General features: G+C 63.4%; 1 protein-coding gene across 1 annotated transcript; it reads right to left on the bottom strand.

The window, feature by feature from the left end:
* Nucleotides 1–855: 855 nt before the first annotated feature.
* On the bottom strand, nt 856–22,460 carry Sin3b (SIN3 transcription regulator family member B). The gene is given in 20 exon segments (XM_042670602.1): nt 856–1,282; nt 1,599–1,803; nt 1,907–2,001; nt 2,340–2,432; nt 2,628–2,801; nt 3,054–3,223; nt 3,566–4,100; nt 4,443–4,626; nt 4,856–5,094; nt 5,707–5,823; nt 6,542–6,749; nt 7,512–7,630; nt 7,924–8,013; nt 9,104–9,226; nt 14,508–14,651; nt 16,914–17,120; nt 19,423–19,573; nt 21,306–21,358; nt 21,360–21,413; nt 22,315–22,460. Coding segments are annotated over 20 exon segments (3,294 nt in total). The 5' UTR covers nt 22,417–22,460; the 3' UTR covers nt 856–1,051.
* Between the last annotated feature and the right edge of the window lie 1,487 nt (nt 22,461–23,947).

Raw genomic sequence — 23,947 nt, 5'->3', positions numbered from 1 at the left:
AGGCAGGGGAGCGCAGGGCAGGCAGGGCAGCGCAGGGCAGGGCAGGCAGGGGAGCGCAGGGCAGGCAGGGGAGCGCAGGGCAGGGCAGGGCGGGGCAGCGCAGGGCAGCGCAGGGCAGGGCAGGCAGGGGAGCGCAGGGCAGGCAGGGCAGCGCAGGGCAGGGCAGGCAGGGGAGCGCAGGGCAGGCAGGGGAGCGCAGGGCAGGGCAGGGCGGGGCAGCGCAGGGCAGCGCAGGGCAGGGCAGGCAGGGGAGCGCAGGGCAGGCAGGGCAGCGCAGGGCAGGGCAGGCAGGGGAGCGCAGGGCAGGCAGGGGAGCGCAGGGCAGGGCAGGGCGGGGCAGCGCAGGGCAGCGCAGGGCAGGGCAGGCAGGGGAGCGCAGGGCAGGGCAGGGCGGGGCAGCGCAGGGCGGGCAGGGCCGGGCAGGGCAGCGCAGAGCCGGGCCGGGCGGGGCAGCGCAGGGCAGGGCAGGGCAGGGCGGGGCAGTGCAGGGCGGGGCAGGGCGGGGCAGGGCGGGGCAGCGCAGGGCGGGGCAGGGCGGGGCAGCGCAGGGCGGGGCGGGGCAGGGCGGGGCGGGGGCGGGGCGGGGCAGGGCGGGGCGGGGCGGGGCGGGGCAGGGCGGGGCAGGGCAGGGCGGGGCAGGGCAGGGCGGGGCGGGGCGGGGCAGGGCAGGGCGGGGCAGGGCAGCGCAGGGCAGGGCAGGCAGGTGTTTGGCGCCAACGGGCACGCCTGCGGTACGGGGACGCGCGCGTGCGGGCCCGGCGCGGGGCCGGGGGAGACGCGGGGACCCGGGCCTGTAGTCAAGATTTATTTTTACCTTTAGTGTGCAAATAAATAGAAAAGGAAAACTACATTCAAAACGGCTGCGCGCGCATGCGGGGGGCTCGGTGGCGGCCCCCAAGGCGGAGGGCGGGGGCGAGGTCCACGCGGGGTCTCACCCCAGAAGCCGCGGGGCGTGGCCCACGTCTGGGCGCTAGGGGGCGTAAAGGAATAAATATGTGCGTTGGAGGATGTTTCTGGAAGGCCCTGGGCCCCGCCTCACGCCTGGGAGGGCTCAGGGCGAGGCCGGGCGGCGGCTGTACTGCACGCGGTACCGGGTCACCGGCAGCCCGTGCACCAGCGCCGTCTCGCACAGCGTCTTGCAGGGCACCATGTCCTCGTCCTCCTCGCCCATGAGCCAGTCCTGCACCAGGCCGGCCGCCTCGGCCGTCACGTGCTGCTCCAGCCAGCGCCCGTGCCAGCGCGCGAAGTGCCGGTGGTGCCGCCGCAGCACCAGGGGCTGCACCTGCGGGGGGCGGGGCCGGGTGAGGGGCGGGGCCTGGGTGAGGGGCGGGGCCTGGGTGAGGGCGGGGCCGCCGTCATCGGAGGAGTGAGGGGCGCGCGCGCGCAGGGGGCGTGGTGGGGGGCGGGGCCTGGGTGAGGGCGGGGCCGCCGTCATCGGAGGAGTGAGGGGGCTGAGGATGGCACAGGGGGCGGGGGGCGGGGCCTGGGTGAGGGCGGGGCCGCCGTCATCGGAGGAGTGAGGGGGCTGAGGATGGTGCAGGGGGGGCGGGGCGCGCAGGGGGCGGGGCCCGAGGGGGCGGGGCGGGGCTTGCGCACACCTGGCGCGCGCGGCCCAGCGTGCCGCGGCGGTACATGTAGTCCTCGGAGTTGACCACGAAGACCATCTTGTGCGAGCCCAGGCGGAAGCGGCAGGCCACGTCGCACGCGCTCTCCACGCCCAGCAGCCGCTTCCAGGAGCTCTTGGCCTCGCCGCGCAGCGCCCGCACCTGCTCGCACTGCCAGCGCCGGAACTTCTTCAGGTTCCTGCGGGCGGCGGGCGCGTGAGCCCCGGCGTGGGCCCTGCGACTCCCCCGGCCCGGCCCCGGCCCCGGCCCCGCGACTCCCCCGCCCGGCCCCGGCGGCTCACCTCTGCAGGAACACGGGCTTCAGCAGGAAGCCGGCGGCGGGCGGGCCGGCCGCGCCGTCGGGACCCACATACTGCTCCACGTAGCGCGCCAGGTGCTGCGGGCGGACAGGAGGGGCCTGAGCGGGGGCTGGACCCCGCGGCGGGGCGGGGACCGGGCGGGCCGGCCCCCCCACCCCTGCCTGCCCACGGCCCGGGGTGCTCGCTGGGCCGGGCTGCAGACGGTCAGCCTGAGATCCGGGGAGCGGGGCCTGGAGAGCCCCCTACACCTCCTTGTCCTGAACCTCGCCGCCACCGCACGGCCCAGGCCGCAGCGCCTGTGAGCCGAGCCCTCAGCCCTTGGGGTCCGGGCCGGGCCCGGAGCTCCCTGGTGCCAGAGCTGGGCGGCGGGAGGGAGCGACCCCGCCGTGCTCTGCAGGGACGCGGGGAGCCTCACCTGCACCTCCACGGGGTCCTCCGTCTGGGCCTCCTCCGTGTCCAGGAGCTCGATGGTCATGATCACCTGTCCTTTGCGCTGCAGGAACATCACCTGGGGAGGGGCGGGGCCGGGCGTGGGGCTCTGGGGGCGTGGCCTGAGCCCAGGGCGGGGCTGGCTGGGGGCGTGGTCTGGGGCAGGGCCAGCAGGGGCGGTCACCATAGGGGCGGGGCTCCAGCAGGGGCTCTGGGCGCGGCCTGTTGGAGGGCCGGGACGGGGCCGGGGCCGGGAACCGGGGGCCAGGCTCACCTTGAAGCAGTTCTCATCCGCCATGCAGCGCTCGGCCTTCCATTGGTAGCTGGTCTCCCGGGCCGCACGCACGCAGCGGGAGGACAGGTTGCCCCCAGCGGCGCCCCGCTTCTTCTCGTTCAGGTAGAGCTCCACCACCTTCAGGCACAGGTCGTCGCTCACCAGGTGGTGCAGCTGGAGAGGGAGAGCAGGCCGGACGCTGCCACCTCCTCTGGGGGAAGTCGGCCAGGGTCCCAGCCGTGAGGATAGTTCTGCTAGGTGCGGGGGAAGCCTGGGGTCCTGATGGGCCACACAGGGGGACCTAGGTGGGGCCCACAGCCTGCCAGACCACACCAGACTACCACGCCACAGCCAAACCAGACCAGACCACAGCCTGACCTGCCAAATGGACCCCCAGGGCCGGGTGTGGCCGCCCCGCCTGCTCACCTGGCGGGCGATGTTCTGCACCAGCTTGTCCATGGTGAAGCCGATGTAGGCGTGAATGGTGAACATCTCCCGCAAGGCGTCCTCATACTGCGCGGGGTCGATGCTCCCCTCCAGCAGGCTCCGCACCATGTCCAGGAAGGCGGGGTAGTACTCCTCCAGCTCCACCTCACCTGGGAGGGGACAGTGCCCGCTCATGCACACCGAGCATGTCGTGCAATAAGACTCAGCCAGGAAAGAGAATGGGGCCCTCTAATTCACTACGGCATCAGGCTCTGGGGAAGCCAGGGAAAGGCAACGTGTGTCCCTCAGCCCTCGCCAACCCACACAGCCGCCCCTGGAGGAACCCATGGTCACCAGGGAATGCAGCATCTGCCTAAACCTGTCCGCGGGGCTCAGGAAAGGCAGCGCCTGAGCAAACAGTGACTGCGTGCCAGGAGGGGCAAAGTGTGGTGTCCTGCCGGCGTGGAGCGCTGGGGCGCTGGGGCACACTGCCTCTGGGCTGCGGGTCTTACTGGGCTGCTTGAGACGCAGCTCCATGGCGGGGTCGCCACCCTTCTCCCTGCGGCCAGCGCACAGCAGCTGCTCCCGCTCCTTCTCCGCCCTGTACTCCAGCAGCTGCTTCTGCGCCTGCCGGTAGATCTTGAGCAGCCGCGCGCACAGCGTGTGGTGCAGGCGCAGGAAGAAGTACCAGTTGTTATTGGCAAAGAACAGGCTGTACACGTCATCCCGGGCCGCCTCCTCGGGCCCGGGCCCCACGGGCTTCCCAAGCTCGGCCGGCTCTACGCTGGGCCCCGCCGGCCCCTCGCGCTCGGGCCCCGGCTCCTCAGGCCCCGGCCCTGGGTGCTGGGAGAAGAAGAGGCCGGGCAGGAAGCGGAGCAGCAGCTGCTGCATGGTGGCCTGGTCCTCCTTCTGGATGGCCGGCTGCCGCTTCACGTAGTAGCCCACCAGCGCCGCGGCGTCCTCCAGCACCTGCCGGTCCTCATACACGAAGATGAGGTGCGGCTCGCTGGCCGGTGCACTGCGCCCCTCCGAGTGCTGCTCCTGGTGCTGGGCAGGCAGGGGATCAGGACCCGCCTCACCCTCACCCCAAGTGTGCACCCCCTTCCCAGGCTCGGGGCGGGGTTGGACAAGAGCCCCTGCCCAGATCCACTGGTGGGTTCCTGATGCATGAGTGGGGCAGGGGCCGGACTGTGGGGGGCAGAGGGGGGCAGCGTGTGCAGGAAGCAGCTTGCTTTGCCTTGCTCTTCTGCAGCTGAGCTGCAATGGAGGCAGCAAGCAGGGCGCGCAGGGAGCAGGGCCCCCAGGGAGCAGGGCGCGCAGGGAGCAGGGCCCCCAGGGAGCAGGGCGCGCAGGGAGCGGCCGGACCCGGCAGGGCAGCCTGGGCCTCACCTCATCGTAGACGCTCTCGATCTCGTTGAGCAGGCTCTTGGAGCGCAGGGCCTTGGTGTCGTTCTGCTTGAAGTTCACAGCCTGGTGGTCCAGGGACTTGAGGTACGCCTTCTCGTACTGCTCCCTCCAGATCTTGTTGAAGCCCTGCTGGGCCTCCCGCCACTCCTCCTCCTTGGCCTTCAGCCTGCGGGGTGAGGGGGCTCAGGGCCGGGGTGGGGGGGTGCCAGGGGCAGCCTACCCTCCTGCTTGCCCCAACCGGTGCTGGGAGGGAGCCAAGAATGCAGTCACAATGCCAGCATGCAGGCGGCTGAGGCCAAAGGATCCTGAGTTCTAGGCCGGCCTGGGCCACAAAAGAAAGGCTGTGGGGGGAGGGGTGGACAGATGGAGCGAGGGGTTCCCCGGGGCCAGCACACCTCTTCAGGACAACGGGGACGGCTGTGACTGGGTTCTTCTTGAGGCTCTCGATGATCTCGGGGGCCTTGTCCCCATAGATGCGGTGGATGGCGCGCCGCTGGATCACCTCGGATGTGCCACCCAGTGCGTCGTCCAGCCGGAACTTCTCCTGGTCCTCAGGCGCCATCCGTGACAGCTTCTTCTGCACGCTCTCCAGCACCCGGATCGTGGCCAGGTTGGTCTCCAGGACCACGTCTAACTACGGAAGGAAGCAGGAGGTCGGCTCCAGCAGAGGCTGGCAGCCAGACATGGGGTTCAAGGAGGGCCAAGGCGAGGGGCGGGCTGCGGGGTGGTGTGGTCCTGGTGACAGTTACACCATGTGAGGACAGGGATGGTCCTCAGGGCCCAAGAGCTCAGTAGCGCCCAGTAACTCAAGGGCAGGAGTGAGGACTCGGCCCGGGCCACGGCAGCGCAGGGCTGGCGTGCTGTTTGCACCATTCCACAAGGTCCTGAGGTGGCGAAGTGCCGGTGTGCGCAAGTGCAGCAGTCTCACCTGGACCTGGGCTGTTCAGGATCCTGACTGGAGGATACAGTGCGACGTCACAGGACTGACACACGTGCAAAGCACAGACGTGCACAGCTAGACACACCTTCTACTACTGCCTGAGGCCCCATCCCAAGCTCACAAGGCTGGACTCAGCATGCGGCAGGGGGCGGGGTCCTGGGGGCGGGGCCTCCAGGAGAAGCAGTGGGCGGGGCCTCCTAGGGGCAAACGCTCTCGCCGGTGAGCGGCCCCGAGGTCCTCCCCACTGCAGACGAGCAGCAGGAGAGTAGGGAGGACAGAGAAAGGCGGCAGGGGTGGCGCACGCACCTCGAAGCGCTCATCCTCACAGCGATGCAGCTGCTCCTCGTAGGGCGTCTTCTTAGAGCTAACGAAGGTCGAGTCTTCAGACCAGGAGGGGAAGGACACCCAGGTGTCGTTCAGCACCTGTTTAGGGAGGAGCCAGTGCAAAGCATCATGGGACACACAAAGACCCTGACTTCATCATGAGCCCGGTGAAGTCGTGAAGGAGTGTTTTAACTTTGATGGGCCGTGGCTCTGTCTGCAATGCTCAACTCTGCCCTTGTGCTAAGTAGCCACTGGCTGCATCCACACACGCGTGTGGCTGTGTGGTGTGCCAATACAACTATTGACGTAGCCAGGCGTCGGTGGCTCACACCTGTCATACCAGCTTTTCAGGAGGCTGAAATCTGAGGATCGTGGTTCAAAGCCAGCCCGGGCAGGAAAGTCCGTGAGACTCTGATCTCCAAGGAACCACCAGCAAACCAGAAGTGGCGCTGTGGCTCAAGTGGTAGAGCGCTCGCCTTGAGCTGAAGAGCTGAGGGACAGCGCCCAGGCCCAGAGTTCAAGCCCCAGGACAGACAAAAAAATAATTCACAAACACAGGCAGTGGGCCACCGGGGCCTCATAGCACGTTGCTGACCCCGGGACTATAAACCTGGAATGCAGTGGGCACACCTGGACTCTGGAAATGCGCCACTCATCTGAATGTCCAAGGGTGAAGCTGGTCAGGGGCCGCAATGCTGTCAAATGTTCTGATGGAGTCTGTCACTCAGTCTCAACTGTAACAGGAGACCCAGGGCATCTGCTGAGGAAGACGGGGTCCTCAGCCTAGCTGGCCTGTGACCCCCCTAGGGAGAGTTACCTCCTTGCAGATGGCCGTCCTCCCGCTGCACCTTGGCTGCTGGTAGGTTTTGGGGAGCGCCCGATAGCTGGACCCAATGCGCTTGCAGGACGCGTAGTCGATTTCTCGGCTGATTCCATCCCCAGACCGCTCACTCATGGGTGGTGCAAACGACAGCTCTTTCACCCCCAGGAAGGACTTGAACTGTGCAAAGAGTTCTGGAAATTTCCTTCAAAGACACATCATACATTAGCATCCCACAGGCCTTTGGACAAGAATGATCTGGAAATGTGACAGTGGCCTCGATGGAATTCAGTGCCAGGAAGGCCAGCAGAGAAAGCAGGCGTGGAGACGGCCCTCCTCCGGTCAGTGAGTCTGTCCTACTCAAGCCTGTTGCAACCCACTGCGCGGCCCTTAATCCACCGCAACCAGGAGCAACACAGCAACGGAGACTGTACCATGCAACTGAGATTTGGGGTACCAGCGGACCTGTACCCTCTGCTGGCAAGGTTTTTTTTTTTTTTTTGGGGGGGGGATCTGGTCGTGGGGCCTGAACTCTGGGCCTGGGCGCTGTCCCTCAGCTCTTCAGCTCAAGGCTAGCGCTCTGCCACTTGAGCCACAGCGCCACTTCCGGCTTTTTTCTTTTTGCTTTATGTGGTGCTGAGGAATCGAACCCAGGGCCTCAGGCATGCAAGGCAAGCGCTCTACCACTGAGCCACCTTCCCAGCCCCCTGATGTTGTTTTTTGCATTTTTTAAATTTTGCTTTTCTACCTTTTTCTAAATTTGGCCAGAAAAAGCTGGTACCTGGAGGAGTTGGGTACAGGGTACCCCAGCCTTCCCCCTGTGATTTCTTCCTAATGCTTGTGCATCTGTAGTAATCTCAGCAACAATTTAAAGCAGCTGGTAAGTCACCCACAAACTAACCCAGGCGGTGGGTGGACGTGCACATGCGGAATCCGGAGCACCTGGCGGCCACATGGGGCTACTCACCCTAGAAACGGGCTAACGAGTTGCAGGAGCTCAGAGCCCGACACCAGCTCCTGGTTGAAGAGGGCAATGCAGCGCAGAAAGTTCTCGTACACCTCCTGGCTCTTCAAAACCCTGCGCACCTGTGGAGGAGAGGGGGCAGGGTCAGGACCCGGCCACTTACCAGAGCGCCCTCGCTGGCCCTGGGAGTGCGCCGAGCCCTGCCCCCCTCAGCCCCACCCACCATGGCTCCACCCCCTGCTCCCCTCTGGCTCCACCCACCCGCCACGGTCCCACCCCTGTCCCTCTATGGGCCCGCCCCTCCATGACCCAACCTCAGGTGGCTGTGGGCCCGCCCCTCTCTCAGCTCTGGCCCCGCCCTCCATGGCTCCGCCCCTGCTCCGCTCTGGCCCCACCCCCAGGCCAAAGGGCCCACCTTGTCAAAGAAGGAGAACTCCTGCAGCGTGCCGTACTTGCCCACGGCGGCGAGGGACAGGTCTTTGGTTCCACGGAGCTTCATCTTCTTCTGTGGAGACATGCGGAGGGTTAGGGCAGGCAGCAGGGGTGGCCTGGGGGCCTGGGGGGGCCGCTCAGTCCTGCTGCCCGTCCTGGCAGGGCTACCCCGCTGCCCTCCTGACTCGTGTCAACCTGGGGGGCAGCGCCATCATGGACGTAGGGGAGGAGTGACGGCCACAGCAGCCCCAGCCAGGCCAGGGGTTCGAGGCCCTACCTGGTCCTGTCTACTGAGCCAGCCAGCAACAAGGGGACAGGCGGGAAGGGCACGGGAGGGCTGCAGCACCTGCAATGGCTCTGCAAAGGTTTCTCTACCTAAGATGGACAGACAGCAGACCCGAGCATGGCCACAGCCCTCGGCCTGGCGGACACCACTGCCCTGCCAAGCCCCCCACAGCACGCCGGGGACAGCAAGGGCGTCCAGCCGAACGCCCACAGCAAGGGACAGTACTTTGAGTCTGGCGCATATAACGAAAGGGAAGGAAATTTTACTACACTAGAAACTCAACTAAGAAAAGCCCAAGGAGGGGCTGGGAAGGTGGCTCGGGGTAGATGCTTGCCTAGCACGCATGAGGTTCAAGTCAGCACCACATAAGCAGAAAGAGCCAGAAGTGGCGCTGTGGCTCAAGTGGTAGAGCGCTAGCCTTGAGCTGAAGCACTGAGGGACAGCGCCCAGGCCCAGAGTTCAAGCCCCATGACCGGAAAAAAAAAAAAAAAAAAACGGCCAAGTAGGCGGGCACTGGTGGCTCACACCTGCCATCCTAGCTATTCTGGAGGCTGAGATATGAGGATCACAGTTCAAAGCCAGCCCAAGTAGTAAAGTAGTAGTAAAGTCTGTGAAACTCTTATCTCCAATGAACCACCAGAAACAACAACAACAAAAAATGCCCAGGAGATGATGGGTTCAGAAGCCACCATAGCGGAGCCCTGAGAAGGGAGGCGGGTGCTCGATTTCCTCACCGGTGCAGTGGACATGAGAGCCCCATGAATGCAGAGCGGTGACCAGGGAGGGAATAGACCAGCGACCCAGCCCCAGCGCCCGGCACTCTGCAGGGCTCAGGTCAGCAGGCAGAGGCCGGCCTGGGAGGACGCCGCTGCGTTACCTTGGCCGGCGCGGACACCGGACGGAGGAGCGAGGGCCGAGAGCGCTTTTTGCTGTGCTCCAGGCTCTTCTCCTGCTCACTCTTCGGGATACTGTTCATCTCACACGCCCCGCTGCCTGTGAACTGGGGACATGGCACACGCATCGTTATGGCTGGAATGGAAGCCCGCTCGGGCTCAGCCCCAGCGTCGGTCACTCGCCACAGGCCAGGACCTCTGCATGCCAGGTGACGCCAACACCTGGCTCTGCAGATGCTCACGGCGCTGATGCAGTGACTCATGACTGTAAGGCCAACTGCTTGTGAGGCAGAGACTCTGAGAATTGGGGTTCAATGCCAGCTTGGGTAAAAAGGAAGAGCTGAGCCAGGCACCGGTACATCACCCTGTCATCCTAGCTACTCAGGAGGCTGAGATCCAACGATCGTGGTTCAAAGCCAGCCTGGGTGTCCTTGAGACTCTGATCTCCAACAAATCACCAGAAAACCAGAAGTGGTGCTGTGGCTCAAGTGGTAGAGCGCTCGCCTTGAGCTGAAGAGCTGAGGGACAGCGCCCAGGCCCAGAGTTCAGGCCCCACGACTGACAAAAAAAAAAAAAGAACCCCCATGGAAACTGAGCATGGAGGATGTGCCTATAATTCCAGCTATGCAGAAAGCCCTAGGTCAGAGCAGAACATAGTCCAAAGCCAGATTTAGGCCAAGGCCAAAAAAATATGCGTTGATCAGAAAAGCACCTAAAGCAAAAAGCTCTGTAGGTAGCTAGCAAGCACAAGGCAGAAGCCAAACACTAATACCACACACACACACACACACACACTGGAGACATGGCTCAGGTGAAAGAGCTAGCCAATGAATGAACGCATCAGAGACTGGGTTCTAGTTTGGGTCTCCAACACGATTCTCCACATTCTCTGGGGCAGAGGCTCGTGTTCCCAGCAAACTCACACAACCAGAAGACGCAGGAGACCAGAGGCAGAGGCCCGGGCTGAAGGCACCGGAGGGTACACTGAAGGTGCCGGTGCAGGGGGTGGCCCATCAGCCAATCACGCTGCCTCACATGTGAACACTCAGAGATGCAAAGCATCTTGGGTAAAAGGCAGCAGGTGCAGCAAGCCGGTGCCCTCCAAGCCCCAGGTGCAGGTGCCTTGCAGGCCAGGGTTTGGATTCTTTGGCAGAACAGTGCATGTCTGAGGGGTGGAAGTGCATCCTAGCTGATTTGGGGCTTATCTCCGTATCATGGACTGTCAGCAATGCTCATTTGAAGCAGAGTACCTCTGGGGAACACCCCGAAATGGGGTCCCCTGCTGTAATCCCTGCTCCCAGGCCACCAGGGGGACCTGGACAGACACACGAAGCACACAGGAAGCACACACGGCTGCTGTGGAGTGGTGGCATACCAAACAAGCCGGACAGCACGTGCCACCCTCCACAGCACTAAGTGAACGAGATCAGCGCCGACAGCCCCCGCCCGGTGCCAAGGGCTGACCAAGGGGCAGGGCAGTGCACTTTTTATTTTTTTGGCAAAGGATAAATTCAACTAGACAAAGGAAACTTTTCCTCTGAGTCACAGGGAACTGAGGGAGGAGGGAAGTCTACTTTCCTTGGGATGTCCATCCTAGCACCTGGCCTTCCCAGCCGACAGCGTGAACGGTAATGATGGTAACAACGCACAGGTGAATGAACACACCACTACGAGGTGGAATTAGTTCATCTCCTGGGGCATCTGGTGCTCTAACTTCGAGGGATCAAGAACACACGTCCACGGACACAGTGTGCTGAACTGTAACCAGTTTCCTTGGAAAGATGCTGAAACTTGGTTCTAGGGAACCTATTCTTGGAGAGATATTCCACTTTTGGCTATCAAGGGGAATAAAAAGTAAGGAAGACTTTGGGCCTAGATGAAGACTTTTGTCTCTTAAAAGAAAGTTACAGCCAGGCATTGGGGGCTCACTCCTGTCATCCTAGCTACTCAGAAGGCTGAGATCTGAGGATCATGATTCAAAGCCAGTCCAGGCAGGAAAGGCCGTGAGACTCTCATCTCCAATAAACCACCAGAAAACTGGAAGTGGTGCTGTGGCTCAAGTGGTAGAGGGCTCGCCTTGAGCTGGAGAGCTGAGGGACAGCGCCCAGGCCCAGAGTTCAAGCCTCATGACACCCCCCCCCCAAAAAAAAAAAAAGAGAAATAGCTGGAGGAGCAGATGCGTGCCTGTGATCCCAGCACGGGCTTAGAGGCCAGCCTGGGCTACACAGCACGCCCTCCTCACAAAGTTGCACTTAGTAACTTAATTCTTGAAAGGCTCAAAGCTATTCCAAGAACTGTCACTGCAGAATGTGTACCCATTGAGCTGAATTCCTTTTTATAGGTCTTCAAACATGAAGGGGGACAGGTGAGGATGGGGACCCTTGCTCCAGGGGTGAGGCCGGCTTAGCACCTCCGCCTGCAGCCCCTTCACCCCTGTGGTCAATGCCCTGCAGCCACAGGCACCACGCGGCCGGCGGGCTGGGCCACGCACAGGAAGCACCCAGGGTCTCCTGTGTTTTTCCAGCTGGGCCTAGCTGTGCTGGCCGCTGCCGGCCCTTCCCTGTGTGAACATGGCGAGGTGAACTCCCAGACACGCTCCCACTCTCCAGGGCAAAGCTAGGCTGCAGCAGGTGGCCGGTGAGAGCTGCTTGTTCGATTTGCCCCTGCACAGGAGCGCGTGCCGGGCTGGGCCTGCGTGGCACACTACAGCCCCACCGCTGCCCTGCTCTAAGATGTGTCCAACATGCCGTGTGCAGAACCCACGTGGCGGGTGCCTGGCCCGGGGAGGTCTAGTGGGGAGCTCCATCCCCGAGGTGCTTGACTCCCTGAGGTGGGGACCGCCCCTAGTGGGGGGGGCGCTGCCCTGGGGCTCCCCACTCCAGCTGGCTGGGGTCTGACTGGTTCCTTGGTTTGCTGGGATGGGTTGAGGCCCCAGTGCATGTGGGACACCTGTGTCCCCAGCTGCCCCCCAGCCCAGGCCCACGCTGACTGTGGGGAGGGGGCTGTGCAGGGCGGGGCCTATGCAGAGGACGGGGCTTGCAAGTGGGATTCTGGGAAGGGGCTGCCCAGGCTGGGAGTCTGGCATGGCTTTTGGGCCAATGGCCCTCAGGAGGGGCTGGATCCTGGGCAGGGTGGCAAGGCCAGCCGCACCCCACCCACCACCCCATCTCCAGCGGAGGCCTGTGGAATGCCCCTCCCAAGCCCCACCCTGGGTGCTGCTTGGGGGAGTGTACGAGGATGCAGGGTGTCCCCCCTCCCTGTGGGGACCAGGGTAGGGTGGCCCTGGAGCCAGGCAGCCTGCAGTGGGGCAAGCTGGCCCCAGACCACTCCCCCCAGAGAACAGGGCCCACCCACAGGACATAGGTGACATGGGCACAGGGAGATGATCTAGAAGGGGCCTCAGGAGGAAGGGGCCCATGGGCGGCCCAGATGCCCAGTGTGGTGACCCTCCCCCATGTTGCAAGTGTGTGCTGACATGCGGCCTGGGGCCCCCCACAGTGGCCACAGGCAGTGTCACCAAGGGCAGGGGGTGACACCCGTGTTGCCCCATGTCACACGAGACACAGACAAAACAGTGACACAGCACTCAAGCAGACAGGACACTCAAGGGGGGCTCCCCTACACCAGGACGACACCCCGGGATCCAGCATCCCTGCCGCTCCCACAGCAGCGCCGGGAAAAGCTGTGGCTCCTGCAGTGGCCTCCTGACCCCGTGGCCACAGCCCAGCCGCCGGCAGAGCGGCCCGGCAGCTGCCCAGGCGCAGGGCGCAGCTGAGTGGGCCACCACGGGGGTCTGCTTGTGGACACCCCCGAGACACCCTGCCCTCATCTAGGGAACCAGCCTCACCTCACCAAAACCCCGATGCCTACCCCGCAAAAATCCAACTAAGGATCGTCACTGAAATTCAGTCTCCAGCCTGGCAGGCAGCCCTGTAATCTCAGCAGCCACGGTAGGATGAGGAGATCCAGGGCAGCCTGGGCTGCGCGGGGGGCACTGCAAGGACTCTGCCTCAGGGCACAGGCCCCCCAGCGGCCTTCCACACAGGCCCAGGCCAGAGCCACAGGACTGCTGCAAGCCAACAGCGTGGGGGGACCCCAGTTTGGCAGGGAGATGTGGGCAATGGCGCACATCGGGGCGATCCAAGGCTCCCGGTGGACGGGACGGGCAAGGGACAGGCTGTGCGTCTCCAGGGCGGTTCAGACGCAGCCAGCTGGCCGCAGCGGGGGATCCCACCCGAGAGCCTGTGCGAGGAGCACCACCCACACCCACGCCACCTGGGAGGACAGAGACCAGAAACCAGGACAGGAGCCTGGAAAGGGCACCGGGGCGCTGCTGGGAACTACTTCACAGACCACAGACCGCTGCCAGATCCCACAGCAGCCAGCGAGCTGACTTGCAATAAAGCAAGCATGGGAGCCATCCTTCTTCACACCACGGCACGGATAACCGGCCGCACGTGGGAGCCAGCGCCCAGCGCTCCATCACCTCAGCTGCTCAGGAGGCCGAGACCTGAGGATCACCACTCAATCCAGCCTGGGTAGTGAAGTCCATGAGACAATCTCCAATTAACAACCCAAAAGCCAGAAGTGGTGCTGTGGCGCAAGTGGTAGAGTATTAGCCTTGATCAACAAAGCTCAGGGGAAGGACTCAGGTCCTGAGTTCAAGCCCTAGGATTCATTTACACACACATACACACGCACGCGCACACATGGAAACCAAACTCAGCCATGGGAAGTAGAACACTCACCCCAAGAACGCAGACAGGGAAATATGACACTGAAAAACACACAGAGACCCCACGAGGGAAAGTGAGGGCAGGAGGCAGGCCATGGCGGCTGGGGGCTGGGAGGGGCTGCTCCGGGGACGGGCCTCCTTTCAGGGGGGGGCCTAGGGGCTGAAAGGGAACTTAAGAGGTGCCGGCTGCGCAACATGGGGTGTAGTAATGCAACTCAAGGGTGCGCTTTAACATGTGAACTTTATGTTGACACAGATTTCATGTCAAGTTTTCAAAAGAGCCTTCTGCTGATCCAGAAAACAAAAATGAGAACCAAAAGGAAAAAGCAGCCTCCGCCGGTCTCAGGCCACAGCTGGGGGAGAAAGTGGGGTCAGTGCGGGCCCCAGACCTGCCCAGCCCAGCCCCTCCTCACCCACCTCTGCACCCCACCCCCACCCCCAGCTCCTCCTGCACCTCCCACAGCCGGCTATGCACAGGCGGGCTCTCGAGAGTGGGCACGGGGTGGTGGGACCCCAGCCCCACCCCAGGGGCCTCTAAACCAGAGAGGCCCAGAGGACCTGGCCAGGGCCAATCTGGCAGCCCGCACCCCGAGTGGGGGGTCCCGTTCCCCCCTGCCAAGCCCGCGCTCACTCACCGGGCAGTGCTCACTCACCAGGGAGCGCTTGGCCTCGGGCAGGAACTGGCCAAACTCGGAGAGCAGGTCCTCCTGGCCACGGAAGAGGTTGGCCACCTCGGTGAACACCTCCTCCTCCGACATGCCGCGGAACGGACGGCCCTTGGAGTGCAGCTGCTCCTTCTAGGGGCGGGGCGGGGAGGGAAAGGAGGCGTCAGCATGCGCCAGGGGTGCGGGGAGCCGGGGCGCGCCTGCAGCCACCACAGAGCAGCGGAGGAGCAGCACAAGACTGGGGCCGGGAGTGTGGGCACACTGGGAGCGGGTGGACGCAAGGCTGGCTGAGCTGGGCGGGCATCATGCGGACACTGAGAAAGAGGGGGTGCGGAAGAAAGGCTCCCCACAGGGGCCTGGGAGGAGAGCCCAGGAGGAGGGGCTGGAAGCTGGACGGCTTTAGAAGCGCGTCCAGGCCGAGCCCACAGGGAGCGCAGAAGCTGCGGCCGGGCTGGGCCGGGCTGGGCCTCCGTGGGCTCACGGCTCCTGAGCCCCTCGGGCACCGCCCCACCCTCTCAGCCCCTGGCCCGGCAGGCAGGGAGCCAGGCAGCCTCGCCTGGGGCGTCTGCCTTTTCGGCAGCTTGGATGGACGAGGGGGCCTTGGTGCTCCCACGTGCTCAACCCTCCCCGCCAGCCCCACGGCTCGGGAAAGCCAAAGCAGAAAGGAGCAGAGGCCACTCAATCCACACTTAATTGAGGGCCAGGGGCGGTAGCACACGCCTGTAATCCAGCTACAAAGGAGGCATAGGTAGGAGGCTCATGGTCTGAAGCCAGTTTCTTTGAGGCTCAGCCTGAAAAACAAAACTAGAAGTAAAAAGATTGGGAATACAACTTGAGTGGTAAAGCATTTGCCTAGCAAAACCAAAGGCCCTGAGTGTAAAACCCCAGCAGCTCTAGCAGGCCCCATGACTGGCAAAAAAAAAAAATACAAGTTGGAAGAGTGGCCCAGCCATCCCACGGCCACCAGCAGACCTGGACAAACGGGGTCCCTCGGGATCCCGGGGCCTAGGCCCCAGCGACTCAGGGAGGAATATCCCAGGACAAGTTCAGGGCGGTGTTGACTGGAGGCCACACACCCCACCGTGGGAAGGCGGGGGTGGGGGGGTGGGGGGAGGTGGGAACAACCTGAACCACTTGCTCTGATGCAACTCAGTCGAGGAGAGCCGCAGGCGGCCAGGTGCAGGGCTGTGCACTCAGGCTGGTGGCGGCCAGGTGCAGGGCTGTGCACTCAGGCTGGTGGCGGCCAGGTGCAGGGCTATGCGCACACCAGGTTCCCATTGAAGACACAAAAGACTGTCCTTCCTTGCCCACCCCTCCTCCTCTTCCCTTCGCCTCCAACCTGACAGCCGCCTGGTGTGTCTGCGCTGGCCAGGCCCGCCCGTGTCACCCACACCACGGACAGCAAACATTTCCACAGCAGCTCCTATCTGACCCGTTACTCGGGAGGCAGAGAGTAGGGGGTCACACGTGAGGCCAACCCTACGTGTGAAAAAGGACATCCCATCTCAAAGAACGAATCGGGTGTGTCTCACACTTCCTCCGCTGTGCGTGGGCCACACAGCTTCTGAGTACTGAACTCGCACTGTCGGCCTTGCGTTGTCCCTCAACTTTTTCACTCAAGACTACCATTCTACCATGCGAGCCTTACACAGCGCCACTTCCCGTTGTTTGCTGCTTACTTGAGTCACTCCGATCGATCTACCTGGGCTGGTTCTGTCCTGAGCGGCTAGGATCACAGGTGTGAGCCACCGCTGCATGGCCTGTGCGCAGGTACCACCCTTAAATGACTTGTGGGGTGCCAAGGCCCACCACAGTCCTCCCAGCTACTCGGGAGGTCCAGAAGACACGATGGGGCCAGACAGACAGAAAGTTGAGAACCGTCCTCCCAGAGAAAGCGGATGATGCAGTCATCCAGCCACAGTGGGTCAAAATCCAGGAGAGCGTGAGACAAAAATGAGACCCTAGCTCAAGAAACAAAGCAAGCTGGGCGCCAGTGGCTCACGCCTGTCATCCTACAGCTAACTCCCGAGGCTGGGATGTGAGAACGCAGTTCAAAGCCAGGCTGGGCAGAAAAGTCCACAAGACTCTCATCTCCAATTAACCACTCAAAAGCCAGAAGTGGTGCTGGGGCCCAAGTGGTGGGTAGAGTGCTAGTCCTGAGCACAAAGAGGCTCAGGGACAGCGCCCAGGCCCCAAGTTCAAACCCCACAACTCACAAAAAAGGAAGAAAAGAGCTAAGAGGCCTGTCTTTCAAGAGGTAATGTGTCAGCCGTGAGCAATGTGAGTTCATAGCCCCAAAGGAAACAAAGCAAGCCAATGGCTGAGGCAGAGCATGGGCAGCGAGCTGGGCAGGGGGGAAGGCTGGGGGGGGGGGGGGGGGGCAGCGGCTCTGACCTGGTAGGTGTGCAGGATCTCCAGGAAGGAGCGGTAGATCTCCGGGTGGTCCAGGAAGCGAGTCTTAATCTTGTTCACGTAGCTGATGGCATTGTTGAACTCCACCGAGTCCGCCTCCAAGGGCCCCGGGCCCCGCTCCTCCTTGCAGGCTGCTGCCGCTGCGGCCTGCGGCTTGAAGTCGGCCGCACCTTCGCCATGAGCATTCTCCTGCAACAGGACCGACCCCATGAGCAATGCCAGGCCCCGCCGCTGTGGGGACAGTGGCTGCTGTGGGGACAGTGGCCGGGCACCAGGCACCTCCTCTTTTGTCTTGGTGTCACCCTGACACTTCAACTCAGAGACTGGGTGCCACCCAAGCTGTGCCAGCTGTGGCACACGAGTGTGACAGGCCATCTCAGGAGGCAACAGCACCTAAAGCCCAAGCAGGGCTGCCTCAAGGCTGAGAGCTGGCCAGGGCTGCAGCTGTGCACCTGGGGACACTGGGAGACACTGTGGCTGGAGGCCAAGGCCGCTGGACACCCAGGATGTGTCCTGGAGAAACAAGACAGCGTGAACCGATCCATCAGAGGCAGCAGCTCGACACCTAAGAGGCGCTCAGCTGCAGCTGGCGATCTTGAGGACAGAATGAACAGAGACCTACGCTGAAGGCCGTGTTCACTGCGGGGAGAGTGGATGCGTGAATGCCACAGGCCATGTGTGTCCGCAGCTGGGGACACGCATGGGGGAGGAGCCACTCCAAGGATCTAGGGAGCCAGGATGGGGAGGGGTGGCCTCCCAGTGCACCACTGTCCCTGAGAAGCCTCCCTGGGCAAAGCTGAGGGTGGGTCGGAGGGGCAGGAGGCCACCTCTTCTGCAGGGACGACCTGGCCTGCCTGGGGCTGGCAGAACGAGAACGCGATGCCCAGATGGACTAGCACCCTGGGAGGGGCAGCCACGCCCCTCTGGTAAGAACTCGAGGGCTGAGTCTCCAGGCCCACAGCTGAGGAATTCAGCGGCCTAGGCTACTAAATCTTGAAATTTTCCACTACATCCTCATCGTGGAAGCACGGAGAAAAGCAGTGTTTCAACCCACCCGGCACCACCACTGCCAGCTCCCCTGTGGACTCCTTTCCCCAAAGTCCATGTCTGTTCTGTTGGTGGCAGGTCTGCACCGGCCCAGCTATGGCTCCTTGTACTGGAGAGCTAGTGGCTCACAAGAGATGAGATGCTAGGCTGGGAAGGTGGCTCAGTGGTAGAGTGCTTGCCTAGCATGCATGAGGCCCTGGGTTCAATTCCTCAGCACCACATAAGCAGAAAAAAAGCCGGAAGGGGCGCTGTGGCTGAAGTTAGATCGCTAGCCCTGAGCTGAAGAGCTGAGGGGCAGCACCCAGGCCCAGAGTTCAGGCCCCATGACCGGACCAAAAAAGAGGTGAGATGTTCTGTGTGCACTAGTAATGGGCCTTGAACTTGAGACCTAGAGCTTGGCAGGCACTTCCTTGGAGCAGCACCGCCTTACCAGTTTTTGTGGGGTTTTTTGCTAGACTAATTGGCGATGGAACCCCAGAAGCTCCCTGCCTGCATTGGTCTGAAACTTCAATCTTCCAGATCTGTCTCCAAAGCAGCTAAGACTACCAAAGCCTGAGACAGCCATTTCTGCAGGAGACAGAGGCCAAAGGTGCAGCTAGACAACCCACAATGCACTGCGAAGCCTTCCATGTACAGCTGAGACTAGAAAGACCATCACACTCACAGCGCAACGACAGTTCAGCGTGCTCTTGCTCACTGTCCACACTCCTTCCTCTAGCAAGGAGGAACTACAGAGGCGAGGGACGGGGGGACGGGACGGGACACGACAGCGCCCCAGCATCCCAGAAAGGCTTGATTGCCAGCTGAGAGCTAGTCGAATGACCCTGTTCAGCACTAACTAGTCTTCCACTTTTTGCTAGTGGCAGCAACGGCTCGTGGCCAGGTTCAGGGGTGGGGTCCCCCAGCCCGCCTCGGCAGCTACAGAGGGGCTGACATGTTCCTGACCCAGGAACCTATCATTCATGGACCAGGAATGGAGCCCGCAGCCTTGTGCTATATACCCTGAGCTGCCCTCCCTCTGAATCCTTTTTTTTCGGGGGGGGGGGGGGGTGAGGAGGCAGGACGGGGGATTGAACCCAGGGCCGGGGACCTGCTAGGCAAGTGCTCTGCCCCTGAACACCCCCAGCCCTCTTAAAAATTTTGTTTTCAAGATGGGGTCTCACTAGTTATGTCCACGCTCACTTCAAACTCTAAATCCTAAAACGCAAAAACTTGAAGTTCTGTTGGCATTTCCTCCTAATTAAGTTAGAGGCACGCAGCACCCGCTCAGCTTGGGGGGGGGGGGGGGGATGCAGAGGCTGCAGTCTGTGTGTTTGGATCCATTCTGATGGGTGAGAAGCAGTTAGTCTAGCAGAAGCAGAGACCATGCCTGGGGTCTTGTGAATAACAAAGGCAGCCGCACAGCGACAGGCTGAGGCCCCTCCCCTGCACCCCGGCAGCGTACCTGGCCCCCAGGGGACTGAGTGTCCACCTTGCCGTTCTTGGGAATGTCTATCCGGTACCCAAGAGGCAGGAAAGCATTGAATCCCACGATGAGGTCAGGATGCTCGTGGAAGAGCTGAGACACACGTCGGATGACCCCAGGAGTATCAATGCTGAGAGAAATAACAGCACAGTGGTTAAGAGGCTTGGAAACGAAAAGCAAACACAGGTCCCACTCTTAGGCAACAGCACAGCACATTTCATTGTACCTGGTATGCCCACTTGCTGCCCTGACTCCATTTCTCCTGCTGCTTCCCTGAGCCCTCATGGCAAAAGCCACACACACAGCACAGAGCCAGCCGCAAATCACTGTAAGCATGCGCACTAGATTCTGAAAAGAAGTCAAAGCGCAAATGCCCACTTTTTCTCTCGTGACAGTACTGCTACTCCTTAGCTTTTTTGTTGTTGTCAGTCACGGGGCTTGAACTCTGGGCTTGGGCGCTGTCCCTCAGCTCTTCAGCTCAAAGTTAGCACTCCATCACTTGAGCCACAGCAGTTTTCTAGTGGTGTATTGGAGATAAAAGTCTCGCCTTTCCTGCACAGGCTGGCTTTGAACCGAGATCCCCAGGATCTCAGACTCCTGAGTAGCTAGGATGACAGGAATGAGCCACTGGAACCTGGCTTCCTTAGCTTTTTCATTGAAGGCTGGAGCTCTACCGCTTGAAGCACAGCTCCACTACTAGCTTTTTATTGATTGGAAGACCTCACATTTTCCTGCCTGGTTTCAAACTGCCATCCTCAGAACTCAGCCCTCTGAGAAGCTGGGACTGCAGGCATGTGCCACAGGAAGCCGCTTTTCTTTTTCACAAGGGAGCAGCTGAGGTCTGCCTCAGGACCACAGGCACCCACTGAAGGCCAGTCCCTCCACACCCACTAAGAGCAGCACAGTAGGATGAGACCTGAACATCGCCTTAGAGGCGTGAGTTCCGGGTCTACCTCTGCCACTGTGGTGTGGGGCATACCAGGATTACAAAACCTAGAGAGACCGAGGTACCGGTTTCTTTAACCCTCCTGATGCTGTAACCCCAAAAAACTAATATCGGTATGTTGTAGTATTTCCTATTAGCAATAGCAAGGTCTTAAGAGCTCAGCAGCGCCTCCTTCGCGGCAAGCAGGCCTGGTCGGGTGGAGCCACCTTGAACACAGAACGAAAGATACAAAACCACCCCTGTAAAGCCAGAGAACAGACTAAGGCCTCCGTATCTTTCCAGAACAAAACAGCAACATTTTACATAAAAGCGAGCTCCGACTGCACCCAGGCTGGCCCTCCCCTCCCCCGCAGCCTCTCCCGGCCAGCCCGAGAGGAGCCGCGCAGGGCAGCCCTCCCCTTCCCGAGCCCCCGCTCAAGGTCGGCGGCTGCAGGGGGAAGGGGATGGACCGGCCCCCACCCCTTGCTCAGTCTATGGCCAACCGGACCAGGGGAGGGGCTCCCGGAACTGTGGAGGCCTGGGAGGGGCTGTCCCCGGCGAGGGGGGCGCCCGGGGTCTCCGGAAGAGTGGGGAGGGGTTCTGGGAACATGGAAGAGAGGCTACCAGAGCAGAGGCCTCCCAGGACCCGGGGGGGGGGGGGGGCAGGGGGACAGGGCTTGCTCCCAGCTAGCGGAGCTCGTAGCAAACGTCGGAGACGTTCTCTGACGTTGAGGGTTTAGCGGGAGAAGATGGGCTTTTGGGGTGTACAGGAGGGGCTGCCGCGGGGCCTGTCTCCGGGAGGCTCTGTGGGGCGGGATGGGCCTCCTCTCCCGTGGCGCAGGTGGGCCTGGGGGCGCGGGGGGTCCCCGGGGGAGGCTCCCGGAGTGGGGCGCGGCGTCCAGGGAGCTGGGAAGCCCGTCGGGCCGGCCCGCGCTACCTCTGGCTCTTGAACTCCTTCATGATCTCCAGGAAGCCGTTGTAGGTGGCGGGGGTCGCTGCCGAAACGGATCTTCACCTGGTCCAGGTAGGTGAGCGCGTCCTCCACCTGCGGGGAGGGGCGTTCAGGCGGGCCTGGGCCTGGGTCCGGGTGGGGGGCCGGGGCTGGGGCGGGGAGGGGGGGGGGGCCCGGGGTCGGGGCCGGGGGGTGGGGGGCCGGGGCTGGGGCTGAGGCCGGGGGGGGGGCCGGGGGGGAAGGGGGACCGGGGGGGGCGGGGCTGGGTCGGGGTCGGGGCCGGGGCGGGGGGACCCGGGCCGAGGTCGGGCCGGGGGCGGGCGGGGGGGCGGGGCTGGGGCCGGAGTCGAGCCGAGGGGCCGGGGCTGGGTCGGCCCGGGTCGGGGTCGGGGCCGGGGCCGGGGCCGGGGTCGGGGCGGGGGGGGGGGGCCGGGGTCGGGGTCGGGGCCGGGGTCGGGGCGGGGGGGGGGGGTGCTGGGCCGGGGCCCGGGTCGGGGTCGGGGCCGGGGCCGGGGTCGGGGCGGGGGGGGGGGTGCTGGGCCGGGGCCCGGGTCGGGGTCGGGGCCGGGGCCGGGGTCGGGGCCGGGGCCGGGGCCGGGGCCGGGGCCGGGGTCGGGGCCGGGGCCGGGGTCGGGGCGGGGGGGGGGGGGGGCCGGGGCCGGGGTCGGGGCCGGGGTCGGGGCGGGGGGGGGGGGGGGGGCCGGGGTCCGGGTCGGGGCCGGGGTCGGGGCCGGGGTCGGGGCCGAGGTCGGGGCGGGGGGGGAAACTGGGCCGGCCGGGACCGGGCCGGAGTCGGGGCCGGGACCGGAGTCGGGGCCGGGGCCCGGGAGCCCGCCCGCCCTCCCGCGGGGCGGCCGCGGCCTGAGGAGGCCGGGGGGCGGCGCGGCCCCGGCTGCGCAGCGCGGAGGCCCCGGGCGCGGCCGCGGCGGGGGGCGCCGGGCTGCGGGGACTCTGACAGAAACGCGTCCCACCGGAGAACCGAGCCGCCACTCACGTGCACCGGCAACTTCTCGTGGCCTCCGGGGCCCGGACGACCCCAGCGAGCGCCGCCCGGTCCCCGGCCCGCGGAGCCGCTTCCACCTCCTGCGTGCGCCATGTTGGAAGTGAGAGCCTCGGCCGCCGCGCCCCCGCCTCGGAGCCCGCCGCGCATGCGCACGCCCCGCCTCCGCACGGGCCGTGACGCCCGAGGGGGCGTGGTCGCCTCGGGAAGCGGGGGCGGGGAGGGGGCGGGGAGCGCGGGGAGGGGGCGGGGAGCGCGGGGAGGGGGCGGGGAGCGCGGGGACGGGGCGGCGCGGGGAGGGGCGGGGAGCGCGGGGGCGCGGGCCGAGCCCCCGGGGCGCGGGCTGTGCGGGCTGAGCCCCGCGAGCCCACGCCCGCCGCCCACCCCGCACCGCGCGATCCTTTTCTGTTGTTAACTGCAGAAAATGGGGGGAAACTCGGAAGACTCAGGTGAGGACTCGGTGCCGGGCGCGGGCCCACGCCGTAATCCCTACCACCGGGAGACCCAGGTCTGAGGATCGCGGTTCGAAGCCAGCCCCGGGAAGAAAAGCCTGAGAGGGGCTGGGAAGGTGGCTCAGTGGTAGAGCGCTTGCCTTGCATGCCTGAGGCCCTGGGTTCGATTCCTCAGCACCACAGAAGAAAAAAGAAAAAAGCCGGAAGTGGCGCTGTGGCTCAAGTGGTAGAGCGCTAGCCTTGAGCTGAAGAGCTGAGGGACAGCGCCCAGGCCCAGAGTTCAGGCCCCACAACCGGACCCAAAAAAAAAAAAAAAAAGCCTGAGAGACTCAGATCTCTTTATTTGCCAGGCCTGGGTCTTGAACTCGGGGCCTGGGCGCTGTCCCTCAGCTCTGCAGCTCAAGGCCAGCGCTCTACCACTTGAGCCACAGCGCCACTTCCGGCTTTTTCTGCTTGTGTGGTGCTGAGGAATCGAACCCGGGGCCTCATGCATGCAAAGTGAGCACTCTACCACGGAGTCACCTTCCCAGCCCTGACACTAATATTCATCTCCAATAAACTACCTCCTAAAAAAGCCAAAAGTGGAGCCGTGGCTCAAGTAGTAGAGCACCAGCCTGGAGCCAAAGCAGCTCAGGGACAACACCCAGACCCCAAATGGAAGGATCTGCAGATAGGAACACACTAGCTAGCGCTCACACTCAAAAGAAAGTCTTCTGACAGCCAGACTCAGGTGCCCCCCACCTATAATCCCATTTTCTCAAGGCAGAGATCTGAGGATCATTGTTCTTTGCCAAGCCAAACCCAGCTTGAAAGTTCCCTTAGCCACCTGTTTTACCATTCACTAAAAAAAAGGCAGAGGTGGAGGGGCTGGGAAGGTGGCTCAGTGGTAGAGCACTTACCATAAGCAAAAAGAGAAAAAAAGCCGGAAGTGGTGCTGTGGCTCAAGTGGTAGAGCGCTTGCCTTGAGCTGAAGAGCTGAGGGACAGCGCCCAGGCCCCAAGTTCAGGCCCCACAACCGGACCCCCCCCCAAAAAAAAAGGCAGAGGCGGAGCACTAGCTCGAATGGTAGAGCACTGGGCCTTGGGTGGAAAAAGCTGAGGGACAGCAGCTGCCCCCCTGAGTTCAAATCCCAGTACCAGCACACACACACACACATTTGGAAGAGCGTTTTATTA

Source organism: Dipodomys spectabilis, unplaced genomic scaffold (assembly GCF_019054845.1).
Source record: "Dipodomys spectabilis isolate Male_0828 unplaced genomic scaffold, ASM1905484v1 ptg000573l, whole genome shotgun sequence".
In the NCBI taxonomy this organism is placed as follows: domain Eukaryota; kingdom Metazoa; phylum Chordata; class Mammalia; order Rodentia; family Heteromyidae; genus Dipodomys; species Dipodomys spectabilis.
The sequence above is the reverse complement of the archived record's forward strand: the minus strand, read 5'-3'. Positions and strand labels throughout refer to the sequence as shown.